This window comes from Aphelocoma coerulescens (genome assembly GCF_041296385.1).
Source record: "Aphelocoma coerulescens isolate FSJ_1873_10779 chromosome W unlocalized genomic scaffold, UR_Acoe_1.0 ChrW_unloc_scaf_1, whole genome shotgun sequence".
Taxonomy (NCBI): domain Eukaryota; kingdom Metazoa; phylum Chordata; class Aves; order Passeriformes; family Corvidae; genus Aphelocoma; species Aphelocoma coerulescens.
Window position 1 is genome coordinate 17,068,597 of NW_027184080.1, and position 18,983 is coordinate 17,087,579.

Consider the following 18,983-nt stretch of genomic DNA (forward strand, 5'->3'; position numbering starts at 1 on the left):
CCTCGCTCCCGGGACTCAGCGAGGGGAACTACAACTCCCAAGAGCCTTTGCAACATCCCGCGCATGAGGATTCGCGCCTCAAGTGTGGTGGCGGCCTACGCGACATCGAGGGTGCTCTTCTGCGGGCGGGGGCGTAGCCATTGGCTGAACTACAACTTCTAGCAGCCCTTCACACATCTCGCGCGTGCGCACGGCATTGGTTCGGCCGCACTGCCGTTGTCGCCGTAGGTGTGTGTGGAGGGGGGAAGGGGAGTGAGCGAACGCGGCGGTGAGGAGGGGGGTAAGAGTTGAGAGTTCAACCGCCGTTGTCCCTGCTAGCTTGCACTCATGATTCCTATATGCCCGGTAGTTTCTTTCACCTATGGTAAGTAATGGCGCTCGATGTTTCTGTGTCCGTGAGCGTGGGGGGAGGGGGGCGGCGGTGAGGGGGAGGAGATGCGGCCTGCGCGCGGGGCGGAGGAACGGTGGTCCTGAGGCGCCGTGTCTGACCTGGCGCTCGCGCGCACTTCTGTCTCTTGTCTGTCTGTCCCTTTCTCTCCCCGCCTCCTCCTGCCGGGCCTCCTGTCATGGCCTCGACCGCTGCCGCCTCTTGGTTATCTTCGCCACAGTGCCAAGCCGCCTGGGAGAAGATGCCAAAATGGCCACCGGCAACTACTTTGGATTCACCCATAGCGGGGCTGCTGCCCAGTATAGGTAACCACCGCGACCCCTCCCTGCCCTGCCCCGCCCCGCCCCGCCCCACCCCACCCCACCCCACCCCTCCCTCCTACCCTCTGTCCTTGCCCGGAGTCACTTCCCTCTTAGCCTCTGGTTTCATGTCCCTGACCGGGATCTTCCCGCCCCCTCGGGGTGAGTGCTCGGGACTGCTCCCATCCTCCGCCCCGTGTGGGGCCTGCTTCTGCAACCCGCTCCTCCGTGATAGTTGTGCTTGGGACCCATCTGCTTATCTGCCTCCCCCGCATGTATGTTTTCTTATGCTGGTAAAGACCTCCCTGTATCCCCAGTGGTGTGAGGGTTGGGAGGTGGAGCCGGACATCACGGAGAAGGCAGCATCAGGTCCCAAGGCCCTTAAATTAAAATGGCCACTTGCAGTCAACAATGCCAACAAGTTACTGTCTGCTGCCCCTGGACACCTACTTCAGTGAAGATGGGGCTTGCTCCCCAAGTCTTTGCTTCCCCCTATGTCAGTGTGGGAGGATGGAATCCTTTTTAACATGTATTAAAATTACACCAACTCAACCTATGGGAGACTGGATAGATAAGGGAAGAGTAAAAGCACCAGAAAATACAGGGGACTGTCCCATTCCACTGAAGCAATGTTATAATTAATGTATCAGAAAGTGGAGAAAGTACTTTTGGAGCCATGCACCTTTTAAAACGATTTCTTGCTTGGGTATCTTAAAGATCTTATAGTGGAGCTCAGGGACCTGTAACCATATATTTTGTATAGGTATGTTGCCTTAAATTTTTGTATCTTTGTACTCTTTGTGCATCCAAATTGTGTGTCAGAATGTTAAAAAGCAATTGGTAGCATCTATTATCTCACTCTTTCTGAAATCAAATTACTTAATTTGGCAAAACCCAGATACAATCACGAACATCATCACATTTTTGGCTTGTGTTGGAGTAGTATCTTGAAGTTCATATTTGACTATGTTGTTTGTTTCATAAATTTATAATAAAGGCCTTCCTTGACTCCTAAGTCTTGGTTAATGGGAAAATAGTAGGATAAAGCAAATATATGAAATATGAGGGATTATTGACAAATGAATGCAGATGTGTACTACTGTTATCTAGCTAATCAAAATTGCATACCTGACATAGTTTCAGGAATATACAGTTTTATGTGGGTCTTGGAATGACTCCCAAGTGATTCTTTTCTGGAAATGGATATAAAATAATTTTAATTTACTCCAATGTATAGTAGTTAAAGGAGAGGATTAAACTTAGATAATCTTTTTGTTCTTTTTTTTTTGATTAGGTGCTCACAGTATGTTTATGTTTTACTTGACAGTTATAGTGAAATTTGAAACTGCGTTGTCATGGGGTATGAAAGAGTTTTTAAATAATGTAGAGGATTTTATTTGTAAGTAAATAAACAATCTTTGAGTGAATAGTAAACTGATATCCATATATTTGCAATTTTGAAGTGGAGATTCATTTTTTTAAACTGTTATTCCTTTTATTGTGGAACTAAGGTGGTCTGTAGACTTAAGAACCTGAACAACTAATTTGAAATTTCCTTAAAACCATATAATTGGAATAAAGTTCAAGTTCAAAACTGTTTTCATAGTTAATCCTAAATGTATTATTGAGAAAATGGAATGACTGATTGATTGAAAGAAGCTTTTTCCTTTGCTATCAAAAGTGCAAGATACTATTCCATTTACATATCAGTAAAAGACTGTATCCTATAAATAGTTTGTATATTTACCATGTCTGAAAGTGAAGAGACAAAGCAATCAGTGTTAAAACAGTCCTTTCATAAGAATAAATTTAATATTTTGAGCAGAAAACACAGGAGTCACTGTCTAAAAGGGAGTTTATATTAATGTAATGACATCATGATTTAATGAGAGAACCATTAGATTATGCAAATACCAATACAGAAAATTTCTCTGAATATTGCAATACCTTTGTGCTACTAGTGGTATTGGGCCTAGGGTTATAAACCTGCATGCAATGCAAAACTCTGTTACTTATTTAAGTAACTATTAATCCATCTATTTACAAGCCTGAAATAAATGTGAAATTTGATGATACTAGTCCTCTTTAGTTTGTATGTGTGTATGCACACTCTGTAGGCCACCTGAACTACTGTGTCTATTCAGTTTGACATGAACAACCTAATATTGGCTTGTTTTTCATGTGTAAAAAATATTAGCATTCTTGATTCACTGCTGGAGAAGAGGCATAATTATGCTTTTATTTTGAAGTTGGCTGACTGAAATGTGGGGATGCTGATGGAGAGATAGGGACACTGAGAAACATTTGGACAGAGAAGTGTGCAAATTTGATGGTCTCAATCTTGTGTTAAGATTTTGGTTTTAGTTAAGAAGATAAAGAACCTTTGAGCATCTGAGTTTCATCTTACTGATGTTCATACCATGTACCTACTCTAATGAGACAGGTCGCAGATGCAAGATTCTTGGGTAGTTAGGAGTGAATTGTTAACTTTGAATTGCTAAGTGTGGCGAACCTTTGCAGGTAAAGGCAATTAATTGTAGCAGATAGGGTCCAGAGCCAATCACAGTGCCTGTGAGTTTAGATAAGGATGCAATCTTCTAGGTAGCCATATGGTAGTGAACTCTTGCAATTATAGCTAGTTTTGTATTCAAGTGCAGTGTATGATGTTACCGGATGTTTGAGACTGGTACAGAAGTGTTATGACCCGCCCTAGAAGGCAAGGGTAACCTAGGTTCTTGTTAATCCTTTGGGGTGGATTAGAGTGAAATGACACTGAATGATTGATGTTTGTAAATACATACATATAGGGTTTAATTTAGAACAATTTGGTTGCAATGGAAAGCAGGTATGTAGCCATTTGGGTTATTATTATCTATAGTAATATAGCAATATGAAAGCATAAAAATATAATTTAAGAAAATGTATAAGGGAAGAGAAAGAAAGGATAAGAGTAAGGGAACATGGACTAAATATGCTCACCTGGGTGGGAGCACCCAGGTACCTCCCCTGGGGGGAGAGCTTTCACTCCTGGTGGAAGGCCTCAGAAATGAGTCTGGGAGCACTTTGGGGGTCTTTGATGGTTTATGACACCTTCTAAGACATGACATCTGCCTCTCACGTCAGCACAGTTGAGCCAGTTACACCCCATCAGACCTAGAGTCTTGTGGCCAGTTCTGGGCTCCCCAGTGCAAGAGAGACATGGACATATTGGAGAGAGTCCAATGAAAGGCCACAAAGATGATGAAGGGGCTGGAGCCTCTTACCTATGAAGAAAGGCTGAGAGAAAGAGCTGGGACTGTGTAGCCTAGAGATAAGAAGGCTCAAGGGGGATCTTGTTAATGTATATAAATACCTAAAGGAAGAGTGCAAAGAGGACAGAGCCAGGCTCTTGTCAGTGGTGCCCAGTGACAGGACCAGAGGCAATGGGCACAAACCAAAACACAGGAGGTTCCCTCTGGAAGTCAGAAAATGTTTTTTAAACTGTGAGGGTGACAGCATTGACACAGGTTGCCCAGTGAACTTCTGGAGTCTCTCTCCTTGAAGATGTTCAAATAGCAGTCTGGACATGGTCTTGGGCAACTGGCTCTTGGTGGCCCTGCTTGAACAGGATTGGACCCTCCAGAGGTCTCTTCCAACCTCAGCCATTCTTTGATTCTGTGATTTTGACAAGGAAAATGTTAGTAGTTGATAGTTTTCAGGCAGACATAGCATCTAAAGCTCAGTTCTTTTTGTCATGCGTTATCATTGTGAATATGGTTGTTATCTAGACTTGAATAACATCAATGTTTTGATAATGAGCTGTCAATGGTGTGCAACCAAGTAAAGAGAGGTAGATGGATGAATTCTGCAAAATTATGAGCCAGTGCGGCCCTTCACTCCCCAGAAAATCAGATTGACATGGAATTGAAGATTAGTGTGGAGAAAAATACACGGTCACAGCTTGCTGCAATCAGCCTTATCTAGGAGGTTTAATATAGCAGTATTTCATAATATATGGCACTTTTTCTGATACTTACACATCACAAACATCAGTATTTTCCATCACTAATGTCAGTAGAATTTAGTGTATGTCGCAGGTTGGGTTTGTAACCGGGCGGAAACACCAATTTAGCGTAGTGGTTTGGTCTAAAATACTCATTACTGTTTATCTTCTGTGAGATAAGAATTAGGAGAAATGCAAAGCAGGCACCAAACTTGAAAGAATATAAAGAAGTTTATTAACAGACCTAAAAGAAGGGAAAAAAAAAATTATACCACCTTCAGAACTCTCCTCCTCCCCCCACCTTCCTCCCTTCTCCCAGTGGCAATGTAAAAAGACAACCCTTAAGATGTTCAGTCTGTTTACCACTTCCATAATAACCTTGTTCAGTCCATTTAGAAAGAGAAGTCTCTTCTTGCTCATGCTATGAAAACAGTATCACAATGAGACAGCCACCCACTTCCAAATATTGTTCAGTCCATTTAGGAAGAGGAGTCTCTCTGCTCGCATGTGAGTCCCTTCCCCCGACTTGCAGCTTTTCTCACAACTGCTTTCGAGGGTCCACTCTTGAAGTTTTTTGGGGTACAATTTTAAGGTTGAGCCATTCAGAAACAAAAAAAACAGAGGCCCTTCTCCTTCCCTGGGAGCAAAGGGTCTTCCTCATCTTCATTGTTAGGACTATCTCTGGGAGCATGTCTAGGGACTGAGGTTTTCTCCTTTCCCGTTTGGAGCAAAAGTCCTCATCTGGTCCATCTCTCCCTGTCCAAACTTCTCATGAAATTACAGCTGCATCAGCATCTGCCTATCTCAGCGCAGGTGCTTTTGCTTATGAGTTGAACACTCCACCCCCCCATATCTTCATGAAATTACAACGCGATACTCTGATACATCATAGCTTCACAACAGACTTTCAGCTTTAAGCATCTCCTCTCTCTCTTCCCTCAAGTTTTCAGCTCTTCACAGCAATAAAAGGGTTAATCTCACCTCAGCCTTGCAGCTTTGCAGCTGGAATGTTGAATGTTTCTTATCGAAGTGGAGAGGGGGGAGAGCCAAGCCACTCTGGCTGCCCACGGCAAAGCAGTGGGGGGGGCTTCCACAGCTGGAACAGGTCCATCGACTCCAGGAGGGCCGTGACCCAGCCTGGCCTGGCCCAAGCAGGGCCTGGCCGGGCCCACTGGCCCCCACACGGGGCCCGCAGCCACCTGTCCCAGCACTGGAAACAAGAGAGAGCTTGGGGGGGAGTTTGTCTATTCTTAAGTGTGGATCACAGAGGCAGTCCCAACTTTAAGTGGCTTAAAGAATTGTTCTTATTCAAACTGGCCAGCTGATAGGTTCTATCAGGTCCCAGAGGAAACTGTAAGCACCCCTTTGCAAGGACATCCCTTCCGGGACTATGCTTGCTAACCTATGACAGTGTAGTTGTTATTCAAAGATTTGAGTCAAAGGTGTTTTAAAAAAGCCCAAACTTTTCTCATGCACTGTGGTACAATAATTCTATGTAAAGAATTAATTCTCTTGATCCTTGAGATTTTTTAGTTAAGACGTGGAAGATGAGAGCAAGCTAGGTATACATTGGGTTCTAAAACTTCTGAATAGAAGTGAGCTTATTTGGGAGGAGGAAGCAAAGAGCATGTCTTGCTGAAAATGTCAGGATAAATTAAACTCTCTAACACTATTTTTTTAATATTAAGGAGTAGGCATAACTTTATTCCAGGCCAGGGTGCATAAGGGGATAGCTCCACGTAGGTGCACATAACTTTCAAAACTTTTTACTTATTTATACATTATTAGCAAATAAATTAATGTTCATTGGTTCTAAATTACATAATTCTCTTCATTAATTAGTATTCTATCTTCTATTGGTTATTGATTTCTTGCTTCTCATGCTCATTAGTCCACATTTTTCAGTCTTTTTATTATCTTTTTCCCAGACAGGGAGTCTCCAGCACATGTTGGATCATCTTTGTTAGTCTCCTCTATCTTCTGGTTACTTCAACATGTCCTTGGAGGGCTATAAATTCTGGATTCCAGGTGTCCAGCTTTTAACTCCTTCAGGCTTTGTTCATTAAAGCTTATCAGGGTTAGCTTAGCAAAACAGTTTCAGTGATCTAATAATCAAACTCTAACAATAACAGTGTAAAAAAACCCAAAACAACTTAGCTACGTGCTGGCTAAAGTGGAAAATTACACTGCTTAAGAGTAATACACTGCTTATGATTATTTAAAGCAATTAATAAAAAAGTTAATTGAAACCATTAATTAGGAAAGTTATATAATTTATAACACATGGGGAAATAGGGATATGCAAGTAGTAGTTTAGGGCAGGTAGGGAGAGATGAAAAACATTAGGTAAGGTGCTGGAAATGACCTGTCGTTGACTAAAACACATCTACAGAACATGGAGAAGAACAATTGAGTGCAGCATTGTAGACTGTACACTGGCTGTGACTGCGATAGTGAAAACACAGTGAAATAGAAATCCAAGATGGAAGATGAGTATTGAAGAATGTGTGTTGTTCCTAGAAAATAGAAATTAAAGTGAGCTTGGTGGGGAAGCGCTCTTACTATTATGATCAGCTAAAGAAATAGGTGTGGTATAAATAAAATACATTCATTTTGAATGAAAATCTCTGGCAGAAGAGGTATTATTAAAGCAATGCAGCAGAGTAAGATTTGAAGCTGATGAGTCCTTTGCCTGTAACTTCTTAAGTCAAAGAATGATGTTTATTTTGATAGTAAGTTAAAACACTGTAAGAATTGTAATAAGTTACCTTGAACTGAATGTTCACAAACTGGGTTTGCTTTAAGTAAATGTTGGTTTAGAACTCATTTGCTTTTGAAACAATCTTTTATAAACTAAGGAAGAAAAATTTGACAGTGAGGGTGCTCAGACATTGGAACAGGTTGTCTAGAGCAGTCTTGGATTCTCCATTCTTGGAGATGATTGGAACCTGACTGGACACAAAGTCCTGGGAAAACGAATGTAACTTTGTTATTAGCTGTGCTTTGGGCACAGGGTTAAAACAGATGACCTCATAATCTTTGTTTCAGCCTAAATTATTCTGTCATTTTTAAGTTCTGGCTAGTTAGTAAAGCCAGTTGGACTACATATCTTTTCATATGAAGAGCACTAGAATTCTTTGAACTCAAAGATGCCATTAAGGATATTAGAATTTATTTGGGGGAAGAGAAGAATTGATCTACAAAGAAAATTCACTAAGGTACCAGGTCAATCAGCTTCTCTGTCTGCTTGTAATTTGGTTCAACTTTTTCCCCACTATGTTAGGGGATTAAGCTAAACTGAATTACTTTCTTTGTTGCAGTAAAGAGCACACATGTGGTTTGTTACCATAGCTCAGCTGACATACTGTATTTAATTGTTGCTCTAATAACTTGATCAAGTGCCTAAGTTTTTTGAGTCTTATTTATTAGACTAAGTTGAAATACTTGATGTGGTGCAATATGGAAAATTATTACTTAAATTAGAGATTAGTAAAAGAATTGTAGAGAAGGAGCTGGTAAAGGTGGCTAGTAGAATTAGAAGAGTGATTATCAAAGAGGAATAGTTGCAGTGGAGTACCCTAGGGATCGGTCTTGAGTCAGTATTTATTGTGCATCATGATATTTGATGCAAGGGAAATATTGTCAATACACAGGTAAATTTACAAGAAGCCGCTCTGAGGAAGCTAGATTGTTTGGAAAGAAAGTCTGGAGCAGAGTGAGTGGCACAGCTGAAACTTCATCTGAAATGATTCATACAGTTCTTGCCATCTGTAGTAATGAAAAAATAGATAATACTAGGATAGGTGCAATGAAAAATTGCAAGAAAAATTGGTGGAAGAGGGAGCTAGCAAAATAGTCTGGAGTGAGGTAAGTTCATCTTGGCAAATGTGATGAGGCACTAATCACCAAACAAGGATTAAAAACTCTTGTAAGTTAAATGAAGTTGACACAAAAATATTTTGATTATAAATTAATTACCTGAAAGTATCTGGTCATCTTTATGTTAAAAGGTTCTCAGTAAGACCATGGGGAAAAAAAGAAACATAAATTTAGAAAAGACGTTGATATGAATTTCTATAACATAGCATAACATAACTTTTAAAAATGAAGTAGCAGTCAATTCTAGAATATTTTTCTTGTGGTCTTGCAAACTTGGTCACTAGCTCTGCATGGTGTTGCAGAAGCAAGGGGAACAGATTTGCTAAAATAAACATGGTCAGAATTATATTAGCCTTAGAAATCAAATTATTTGAGCTGTTAATTCTATACCATGATAAGGAAGTTTGGTACAAAAAGAACACAGAAGAAATTAAACTGTCTGTTAGCAGAATCTTGTAAATAGTCCTGCTCATAATGATCACAGTCTCTTCATAGTATTAAACACTGAAAACTGTCAGGCAGCTTTAATCATATATTTTTTTTTTTTTTCTGAGAACAAAAGCATTTTCTTTGATAGACTGATACTGTTACCTCATAGTGTATTGTGAACACTGTACTGTATTTTGTAATAGTAACTTAAGCACAGTTTCATGAAACTTGAGACAAATTAATGCTTCCTGGGCAGGTCCCTGTTCTTTCTCTCTCCCCCATTATTTTATTATTTTCTTCTGCTTCCATATGTATAACTTATGTGGGTTCTAGCACTCAGCAGACTGTTTTGTGAGCTACAATGTTTCTAACATTTCTACCACATTAGAAAATGAGCTCAGGAAAAAAATAATGAAAAAAAACCCTTATAGTTTTCTGCTAGATTTTTGAGTTAAATCAGTGCAATGAATAGCTTGACAAATAGCAGAACTAGCACTAGGGATGAAATAGGATGGCATAACCAGGTTTGGTATATGGGAGGAAGGAAGAATAAGAGTGGGGAGCAAGACTTTTCCTTGTTTGCAGTATTAGACTGTTGATATGCTCAAGTGCAGTCTGAGATAAAGTCTGCTGCCTGTTTTCCCAATGTATTTTTAGTAGATACATATGATAATGTGAATTACCTCAGAACATATGAATATTTTACACTTCCGTACTGTTAGTTATGTAGATAATACAGCCTAATTTTATAGATTGTCATTCACTTTTACCATCATAAAATAGTCTTCCTGAATTTTCTGATGGAGTCTGATTTCTCACTTTAAACAGATAAAATAGATAAACTGTCTATATATATCAAGCAGTGGTGGGAGCTACACCAGAGTGATTCAGGTCTTTTCCTTCCACTGTCATGCTAAGAAGTTGAAAATGAAACAATTGTGAGTACAACTCACAACTGAATGAAATTTGGATGAAATGCAAGTGGTTTTTAAAGCAAACAGGGGCCTAAGATGGGAAGAAGGTGGAGTCCAGGTGTGTAAGTCCAATAATAATAACATTTTCTGTGTGTTTCTGCTGTAAGAATTAAAAAAATATATATTGAAGCTAATGGGTTCTGCTGTAATTAAAATTACAAAATCAGTTTTTCTTTAAAAAAAGTTATTAAACAAAAGGGAGTTATGGAAATGTCTTTTGCAAAAATAATAGTAACTAGTTAGAAGGTGCTTTGTTTCTGATAGCTATGTCAAAGAGAATATTGCAGTCTTTAGGAAAGAAATACTGTAACTCGTTCCTTTTGGTTTTGAGCATAACCATGCTGAAATTCCACTTTGACACTAAGTATGTTTGCTTCCAACAAGATTTCATTTTTCTATTTTTTTCTAAAAATTAGAGGATACTACCTCCTTGATAGACATGGAATTGTTTTTGAATAATCTTTTAATAGTGCTATGGAGATGTGAAATTGTAGAGACTCTTAAATATTGAAAATCAGTACAGGAAGTGTACTAAAAATTTCATAATAATCACTCAATCCCCTATTTCATATAATTGTTCCAGATAGTGATATTTTGCCCAGTTCACTTTATTTGTTTAAAAATAGCTATTATAGGATTTTAATAATAATGCAAAGTTATAAATCAATATAGGACAACAATATTAGTTTTAGTTCAAATAATTAAGTCTTAGAAACCATCATTTTTTATTTCCACTGTTAACATTTACTTACTCTTATTAAAAAGCCACATAGTAATGCTTTACCTGAACATTTAAGAGAAGCAAATTAGTCTCAGCATGTGCCTGGAAGATTGCCAGACCTCTGGTAGCAGTTGTCTTGCTTGATTTTTCTGCCTGTTCTTTTGATGCTTTATGTTGTGAGGCTGTGGACTTCTGTATGAGTGAGCGGGGCCAGCTTTTATAATTTTCAATTTTTGTGGGAAAAGTCCCACATCAGAAATATTTAGTGTCTCTTCCTTAAATTTAAGAGTTCTGAGCTATTTTTCACAGAAGTCTTTAAAATCTCATTACTTTAATATGATTTACTGAGAAATATCATGCAAGTGCTTATCAGTAATGAGCTCTCACAGAAAAGCAGTATTTTTCTTAATTTGACAGGTATATCAGTTTTATTGAAGAACCACTAAAACACTTAAAAACTTATTGGTCACGAAAAGATAACTGTGTAAGACTTCTGTATTATTTTGAATGAAAGGCTTGGGTTCTTTTCAAGCAGTGGAACACAGCTACCACCACTCCTTGCTAAGAAGAAAGTCATTGCCTGCATGATATATTTGCATTCACAGAAACTTCAAAATGATACAGCCTTTTTAATGGGGTAGATAAGAGGTAATAAAAGTGTATGATAGCTGTTCCAGGTCTGTTTGTAGAACAGACAAGTACGAATCAAATCTGGGAGTTTGAAATGTTTAGGCATTAGATGAGTATGTTGGATTAATCTAATTATTTACTTAATGTCTTTTTCCAATGTAGCCAGCAGCCAGCTTCGGGCGTAGCTTATTCCCATCCAACTACAGTTGCCAGCTACACTGTCCACCAGGCGCCAGTTGCTGCGCACACTGTCACTGCAGCCTATGCTCCAGCAGCAGCTACAGTTGCAGTAGCCAGGCCTGCTCCAGTAGCTGTTGCAGCTGCTGCAACAGCTGCTGCTTATGGAGGCTATCCTACAGCGCACACAGCTACAGATTATGGTTATACACAGAGGCAACAAGAAGCTCCACCACCACCACCTCCTGTCACTACGCAGAATTACCAGGTGTGTTTTTTAAACAAAAAACTTATGTAATTTTTAAATGATATGTTAAAAGGAGGAGGCCTGTTTGGATAAGAGAATGTGGTGATATATTTTTTCTTCCATGGATCACAGCTAAAACTGTGATAGAATGTGAAGTGACTGCAGTCCTGTATGGTGCGTATAGAGGATTATCAGCAGTAATACTGCTAAGATTTAGACATTCACACAATAAACAATGAATTGACATTTATCTCCAAATGATTTTGTGAACTACTGCTGAAATACTTGTCTTGGTTAGCCTAAATGTCCAAGTGGCATGCGGTAAAAGGGGTCATGGAACTGATTTAGATGAAAAAACTGTTCCAATAAAAATTTTCAGTGGGAGATAGAAGTAGTTCCCTCCTCAGATTCCTGGTTGCCACAGGAGCTCTAGCACCAAATGTAAGAGAATAGAAGATTACTCTAGGAGAGGAACTGTCTTGGGTAGATTTTGGGTACCCTTTGTGAGACTGCTGCTTAACCTTGTGTGGCTACAGGCTTTTACAAAAGGAAACTTGTCTGTTTTCATCTCACTCTGACCTTTACTGACACTTCTTTGTATTGAATCTAGCAGTTGTCAGCATTTGGGTGGGTCAGTTTAGGATAAGGATTCCACAGAAAGTTAACCAACTAAAAAAGGAACAGCATCTTTCTATGGAATTGACAGGCTTCTGCAGAATTTCCTTGGTTCTGCACAGTTGTGGTGCCAATGCAGGAGATGGATGTGGGATCATGTAGGGTGAGGAGAGATGTGATGGTACCTCAGACAACTTCCCATTCTTACACTGGCTTAAATGTCTTATGAAACAACATCCTGTCAGTGACTGGTATTCCTCTTCAGGAATAAAGAAACTAAGCAGTACAAATCAGTGCTGCACCAGTTTTGCAGCTGGAAGATTTTAGTATGTAGTGGTTATCTTGGGACTTATTTAAGTGTTTACTCCAAAGAGTGAGAAGTTGCAGTCTTTTCTGTCTGTCTAGATTGACACAATACAAGGGTATATATACATCAATAACCCTAGCCCACTGGTTTCAATCAGACAGCTTAGATGAAGAAAGATGAGCAGTTTTACATGGCCAAGTAGTTTCTTATTAGAAATGTGAGCTTTATTTGTATTTTTATCAGCTTTTTTGCTACATTAGCATTTGCTAGACAGTCTTCAGTAGATATTTCTAGGCTGGTGTTTTATGTGCAAGTTATCAAACTCTTATGGTGGGACTTATAATTAAAATGTGCATTTACTATGAGACAGAGGACATTAAATAGTATGTCCCTTGTAAAAATTCTTTAACTTTTAGTCCTAACTTTATCAAGGCATTTTCTAGACTCTAATTTGCATTTTTATTTGTTTAAAGCTACTATACTGTTGCTGTATATTATGAATTCCTTTGTATGGCTTTGTACTTTGTTACATATGGTAATGAACCAAAATGTAGGAGTCTTTCCAGTCGCATGTTTACACATAATTACAAGGTCGTTAAACTAGTCAGTTATTAGATGCATTCAGATAGAAAAGAGTCCCCTAAATTAAAAAAAAATACTGCAAGAAAGACATTGAGGCACTGGAGCGTGTCCAAAGAAGGGCAGTGAAGATGGTGAAGGGTCTGGAACATAAGTCTCCTGAGGAGTGGCTGAGGGAGCTAGGGTTGTATAGCCTGGAGAAGAAGAGGCTGAGGGGAGATCTTACTGCTCTGAAAAGAGGTTGTAGTGAGGTGGGTCTCAGTCTCATCTCACAGGTAACAAGTGACAGAACAAAAGGAAATGGCCTCAAGTTGCGCCAGGGGAGGTTTGGTTTAGATATTAGGAAAAAATTTCTTCACAGGAAGGGTTCTAAAGCATTGGAACAGGCTGCCCAGGGAAGTGGTGGAGTCACCATTACTGGAAATGTTCAAAAAATGTGTGGATATGGTTTAGTAGTGAACATGGTGGTGGTACTAGGTTGACTGTTGGACCTGGTGATCTTAGAGGTCTTTTCTAACTATAATGATTCTATGATTTCATTCATCAGCACCCCCAAGTCCTTGGCAGGGCTGCTCTCAATTTCTTCATTCCCCACCCTGTATTGATACAAGATATTGCCTAGACCCAGGTGCAGCACCTTGCACTTAGTCTTGTTGAACCTCATGAGTTTCCCATGGGCCACATCTTGAGCTTGTCCAGGTCCCTCCGGATGGCATACCATCCTTCAGGAGTGTCAACTGTACTGTTCAGCTTGGTGTCATCTGTAAACTTGCTGAGGGTGCACTTGATCCTTTCATCTATGTCATTGATGAAGACACTGAATAGCACTTGGTCCCAATACAGACCCCTGAGGGACACCACTTGTCACCAATGTCCATTGGGACACTGAGCTGTTGACAGCTACACTCTGGATGCAACCATCCAAGCAATTCCTTATCCACTGAACAGTCCACCCATTGAATCCTCTCTCCAATTTAGAGAGAAGGATGTTGTGGGGGACCATGTCAAAGGCTTTACAGAAGTTTAAATAAATGACATCTGTAGCCCTTCCCTTGTCCACTGATGGAGTCACTCCATCGTAGATGGCCACTAGGTTGGTCAGACAGGACTTATCCTTGGTGAAGCCGTCCTGATTGTCCCAAATCACCTCCTTGTCCTCCATGTACCTTAGCAGAGCTTCTAGGAGGATCTGTTCCATGATCTTCCCAGGCACAGAGGTGATGCTGACAGGGCAGTAGTTCCCAGGGTCCTCCTTTCTACCCTTTTTAAAGATGGGTGCAATGTTTCCCTTTTTCCAGTCACCTGGGACTTCACCTGACTGCCATGACTTTTCAAATATGATGGAGAGTGGCTTGGCAACTACATCAACCAATTCCCTCAGGACTCTGATTCATCTCATCAGGTCCTATAGACTTATGTATGTTCAGGTTCCTCAGGTGGTCATGAACCTGATCTCTTACAGTGGGAGGGACTTTGCTCTCCCAGTCTTGCAGTCCATCCACTTGAGAAGTGTGGGAAGAGAGGTTGCCATTGAAGACTGAGTCAAAAAAGCTGTTGAGTACCTCAGCCTTTCCTTTGGTATTATTGAGATTTTGCCAGCCTTGTTTAGCAGGGCAGGTACACATTCTTTGACCTTCCTTTTCTGGCTGACATACCTGTAGAAGTCCTTCCTGTTATTCTTTGCCTCCTTTGTCAAGTTCAGCTCCAGCTGCACCTTGGCCTTCCACACATCATCCTGACACAACCGGTGTCCCTATATGCTTTCCAGGACACCTGTCCCTGATTCCACTCCCTATGCATTTCCCTCTTGCCCTTTAGTTTGACTCAGCCATGCTGGTCTCTTGTCTTCCTTGCCTGACTTCTTGTGCCTGGGGATTGCAAGCTGTTTTGCTCAATGGAAGACTTCCTTAAAATCTGCCAGCTCTGTTCTGCTCCTTGTTCCTGAGGGCAGTTTCTCAGGGGGATCCTATTGACCAACTCCTTGAACAGCTGGAAGCTTATTTTCCTAAAATTCTGGGTCTTGACTCTGCCTCACCCATATTCTTCAGGACTGCAAACTCCATGAGTGCATGATCACTGCAGCCCAGGCTGCCTCCAATCATGATGATCCCCATTAGCTCAGATTGGTGACCATCAGATTCAGTAACACATCCCCTCTGGTAGTGCTGTCTATTACCTGGCTCAAGAAGTTATCCTCCATGCATTCCAGGAGTCTCCTGGATTGCCTACAGCTCCCTGTGCTACATTCCCAGCAGATGTTGAGGTGATTGAAGCCCCCCCACAGGATGAGAACCTGTGAGTGTGATGTCTCCTGCAGCTGGAGCAAGAAGGCTTTGTCAATAGGCTTCTCTTGACTGAGCAGCCTGTAGTTAACACCAACCACAGGGTTCCCATTTTTGGCTCGCTCTCTATTTCTCACTTATAAGCTTTTAACCTTCTCATGGCTGTTCTTCAGAGACAGCTCTTCATAATCTATCAATTTCTTGACAAAGGGGGCAACCCCTCCACCCCTCTTTTATTCTCTGTCCCTTCTGAACAGCCTGTAGCCATCGATAACCACACTCCAGTCATGGGATTTGTCCCACCAAGTTTCAGTAATGGCAACAAGGTTGTAGCTTTGTAGCAGCACGGAGACTTCCAACTCCTCCTGTTTGTTGCCTATGCTGTGTGCATTGGTGTAAAGGCATCTCAGATGGGCTGTCAGCTGTGTCACCTTTTTTAGAGGAACACCCCTCCTTTGAGGTATTTCCCTGGTGGCTTCTATTACCTCAGGAGCTTCTGGCTCATCTCTAAGTCTTCAAGTGTGCTCCAGTGTGGCTAGCACATCTCAGAGCCACTGGCTGAGGGCCCTTGCTACCACTCCATCCCTCTAATCTTGATGTGTTGTCCCACAGCTTGTCAAGGACAAGCCTGATATTATCCCCCTTCCCTGTCATGTCTAGTTTAAAGCTCTATATCAATGAGTGCTGCCAGCTCCTGAGCAGACCCTTTTCCCTTTTTGAGAAGGGGGAATCCCACCTGATTCCAGCATGCCTGGTGTCATGTAGGCCATCCCATTATACAAAAACCTAAAATTGTGGCAGTGACACCAGCCATAGAGCCATGTATTAGACTGGGCTCATCTGTTTCTTCCAATGTTTCTGCCCACAACTGGGAGGATAGAGGAGAAAATAACCTGTGCTCCAGATTCCCTTACCAGCTATCCCAAGGCCCTGAAGTCTCTTTTGATTGCCCTTGGACTACGTATTGTGATTTCATCACCACCCATGTAGAAGACCAATAGTAGTAGTCAGTAGTAGTCTGAGGGCTGTACCAGGCTAGAGAACTTTCCTGGTCATGTCTTTAACCAAGGCCCCAGGGAGGCAGCACACTTCCCTAAGAGGAGGGTCCATCCATCATATTGGACCCTCTGTTCACCTTAGAAGGCAACTGCCTACAGCTGCAACCTGTCTTTTCCTCGTGGAGGTGGTTGTTATACAGGGGGTAGGCCTTTCTGACCCTTTCAACACCTGTGGCATAGATGGACCTCCATCCTCATCATCCTTTGACTGGCCTTCTACACCTTCATACCTATTGTACAGAGGCACCTGGGAGGGTGAGGTGGGCAAGGAGGGGATTTGCTTGCTGCCCTGAGCGAGGACTTTCCTCCATTCACCCCTTTTCTTTGAGTTACTGCCTTCTACCTGCCCAAAGGGAAAAATATAGGACCCCCTTGATATTGTTTTTTTTTTCTGGTGGCTCTTCCTGTCTTAGGGAGGGCCAAGCATGGTTCCATGTTTGTAAACTTGTGAATATATTGTGGTTTGTGGAGATCTGTGGTGTTTTTTTCCTTCATATTTTACAGGAATGCAATCTGATATAGTCATTATGAAAAACTAGCGTGCAATGAGTTGGTTTTTGGTAACAAAAATAATTCGGAAGGGAAAAAGTGATTTAATAGCATGAGATTAATTTCTATATTATGTTTGAAAAAGACCATTCAGGGTTGTCTTCAGGCCTGAAGTATCTGTAAACATAAATTTAATTTCTTTAATGCATATATTGGTATATAATGTATCTGTAGATAATTTTAAAATCTACTTAACTGGAATAGAAGAAAAATCTTTTACTCTGCTAATGATTTTTATTCTTCCAGATATATACTTAAGGAGAAATTTGATCGGTTTTCTTTTTTGAATTTTTAGGATTCCTATTCTTATGTTCGATCTACTGCCCCAGCTGTAGCTTATGACAGCAAACAATACTATCAACAACCAACAGCAACTGCTGCAGCTGTGGCTGCTGCTGCCCAGCCTCAACCTTCAGTGGCTGAGTCATACTACCAGACAGGTGGGTGGCATGATTCAAATTCCTGTCATTATATACAGTCTGTATACTATTTTAATAGCTTAAAAATATGTCTTTGAATATTTCATATTATCATTTATTTATTGTTTTGATATGTATTGGGATTTAGGAGTTCTTCTTTTGTTTCTTTCTCTTTGAGAATTTTTGCCCATTTTTTGTTGCTAAGAGATAATAATGACCAGGTACTTACGAGAGACAAAAGAAGTTTCCCCGGGAAGGGTGAGGCTGGCTGCCCTCTTAGCTGGGGGTATTCTCGTGGAGGGGCAGAGATACCTCGAGAATTGGGCTGGGGAAAAGGGGTTGGGTGCAGCTCCTAGCCCTCTTGCTCTCCGCTTCGGAGGAGGATGGTCAAAGCTGCTGCTTGGGGGAGGGAATTTGCTGCCGGAGCCCAGCCCAGTCCTTCTTCTGCTGTGGGGTGAGCCTCTGCTCGTGAGAGCAGCCACTGAACTGGGACTTTATTAACACCCTACCACACTAAAAAATGGACTTTGACCATCTGCTCGGGTGCCTCAGGGGAAAACTCCGGGATCCCTGAGCCCTTTTCCTCCTCCCAGGGAGCCTTTTCCCTGCCTGGCTCAGAGCCCGGCTGCCGCTGCCCCACCCCCGCTGTTTTTTTTGCCACTGCGCCGAGTTTTCGCTACATTGTAGCTCTGCACCCCCTGCCCTGCCGGGATGCCCCGCAGTTCCAGCTACAGGTGCTGAGTTTCTGGTTAATCTCATCTACCACTCCGGGACTTTGCTCATCCCTGCCTTCCCAGCTTGCTACCTCGAGCCTTTTCTCCATCCATTTCTGCTGGCTGCACCCTCCATTACCGCGTGGAGGGAAACGGCTGAAAGTCGTGCCACAGCCCCTGCAGCCGCAGGGGAATCATCGCACGCTCTCTGCCCGATTGGGCGCCAACAGCGCCCCTGCTGGCTGAGACCGTAACTACACCAAAGGGGAAAGTGCCTGCAGTCGAAAGAAGGCTGTTACTGGGTTTCTGGTTTTGTTTGTTGTCACTGCCACTGTTGTTTGTTTGCCTTGTTATACATACTAGTAAAGAACTGTTATTCCTTTTCCCATATTTTTTCCTGAAAGCCCCTTAATTTCAAGGTTATAATAATTCTGAGGGGGGGGGATCATATTCTCCATTCCAAGGGAGGTTCCCGCCTTCCTTGGCAGACATCTGTCTTTCAAACCAAGACAACATGTAATCCCTGTCAATGTGTAGAAAAAACTTGATGCACCTACAACTTGAACATCATTGTGACATTGCCATAAGTAACTATCTTTGAGGTTTGGATTGTTATTAATACACTCAAAATGTACTTCTAGGCAAACATTTTTGCTGGAGTAGGTTGAAAAAGTCAATGGTGGGTTCAGATGCTAACTTGGTTAGAAAGGCTTTTTAAAAAAAATTCTTTAGTTA

General features: G+C 41.4%; 1 protein-coding gene and 1 non-coding gene across 3 annotated transcripts in view; both read left to right on the top strand.

Annotated features, from left to right (window-relative positions):
- The first annotated feature begins 238 nt into the window (after window positions 1–238).
- The window catches only part of LOC138102712 (zinc finger RNA-binding protein-like), a 47,482-nt gene continuing 28,737 nt past the window's right edge, over window positions 239–18,983 (top strand). For both annotated transcript variants that reach the window (XM_069000463.1, XM_069000464.1), the window contains exons 1-4: window positions 239–364; window positions 609–693; window positions 11,465–11,747; window positions 17,412–17,556. In XM_069000463.1, the coding sequence (XP_068856564.1) occupies window positions 328–364; window positions 609–693; window positions 11,465–11,747; window positions 17,412–17,556 (550 nt within the window). In that variant the 5' untranslated portion in view covers window positions 239–327. The remainder of the gene's footprint in view (window positions 365–608; window positions 694–11,464; window positions 11,748–17,411; window positions 17,557–18,983) is intronic.
- Window positions 8,814–8,948, top strand: LOC138102797 (small nucleolar RNA SNORA66). Its single transcript, XR_011147549.1, has one exon. It is a non-coding gene; the product is annotated as a small nucleolar RNA SNORA66 (small nucleolar RNA).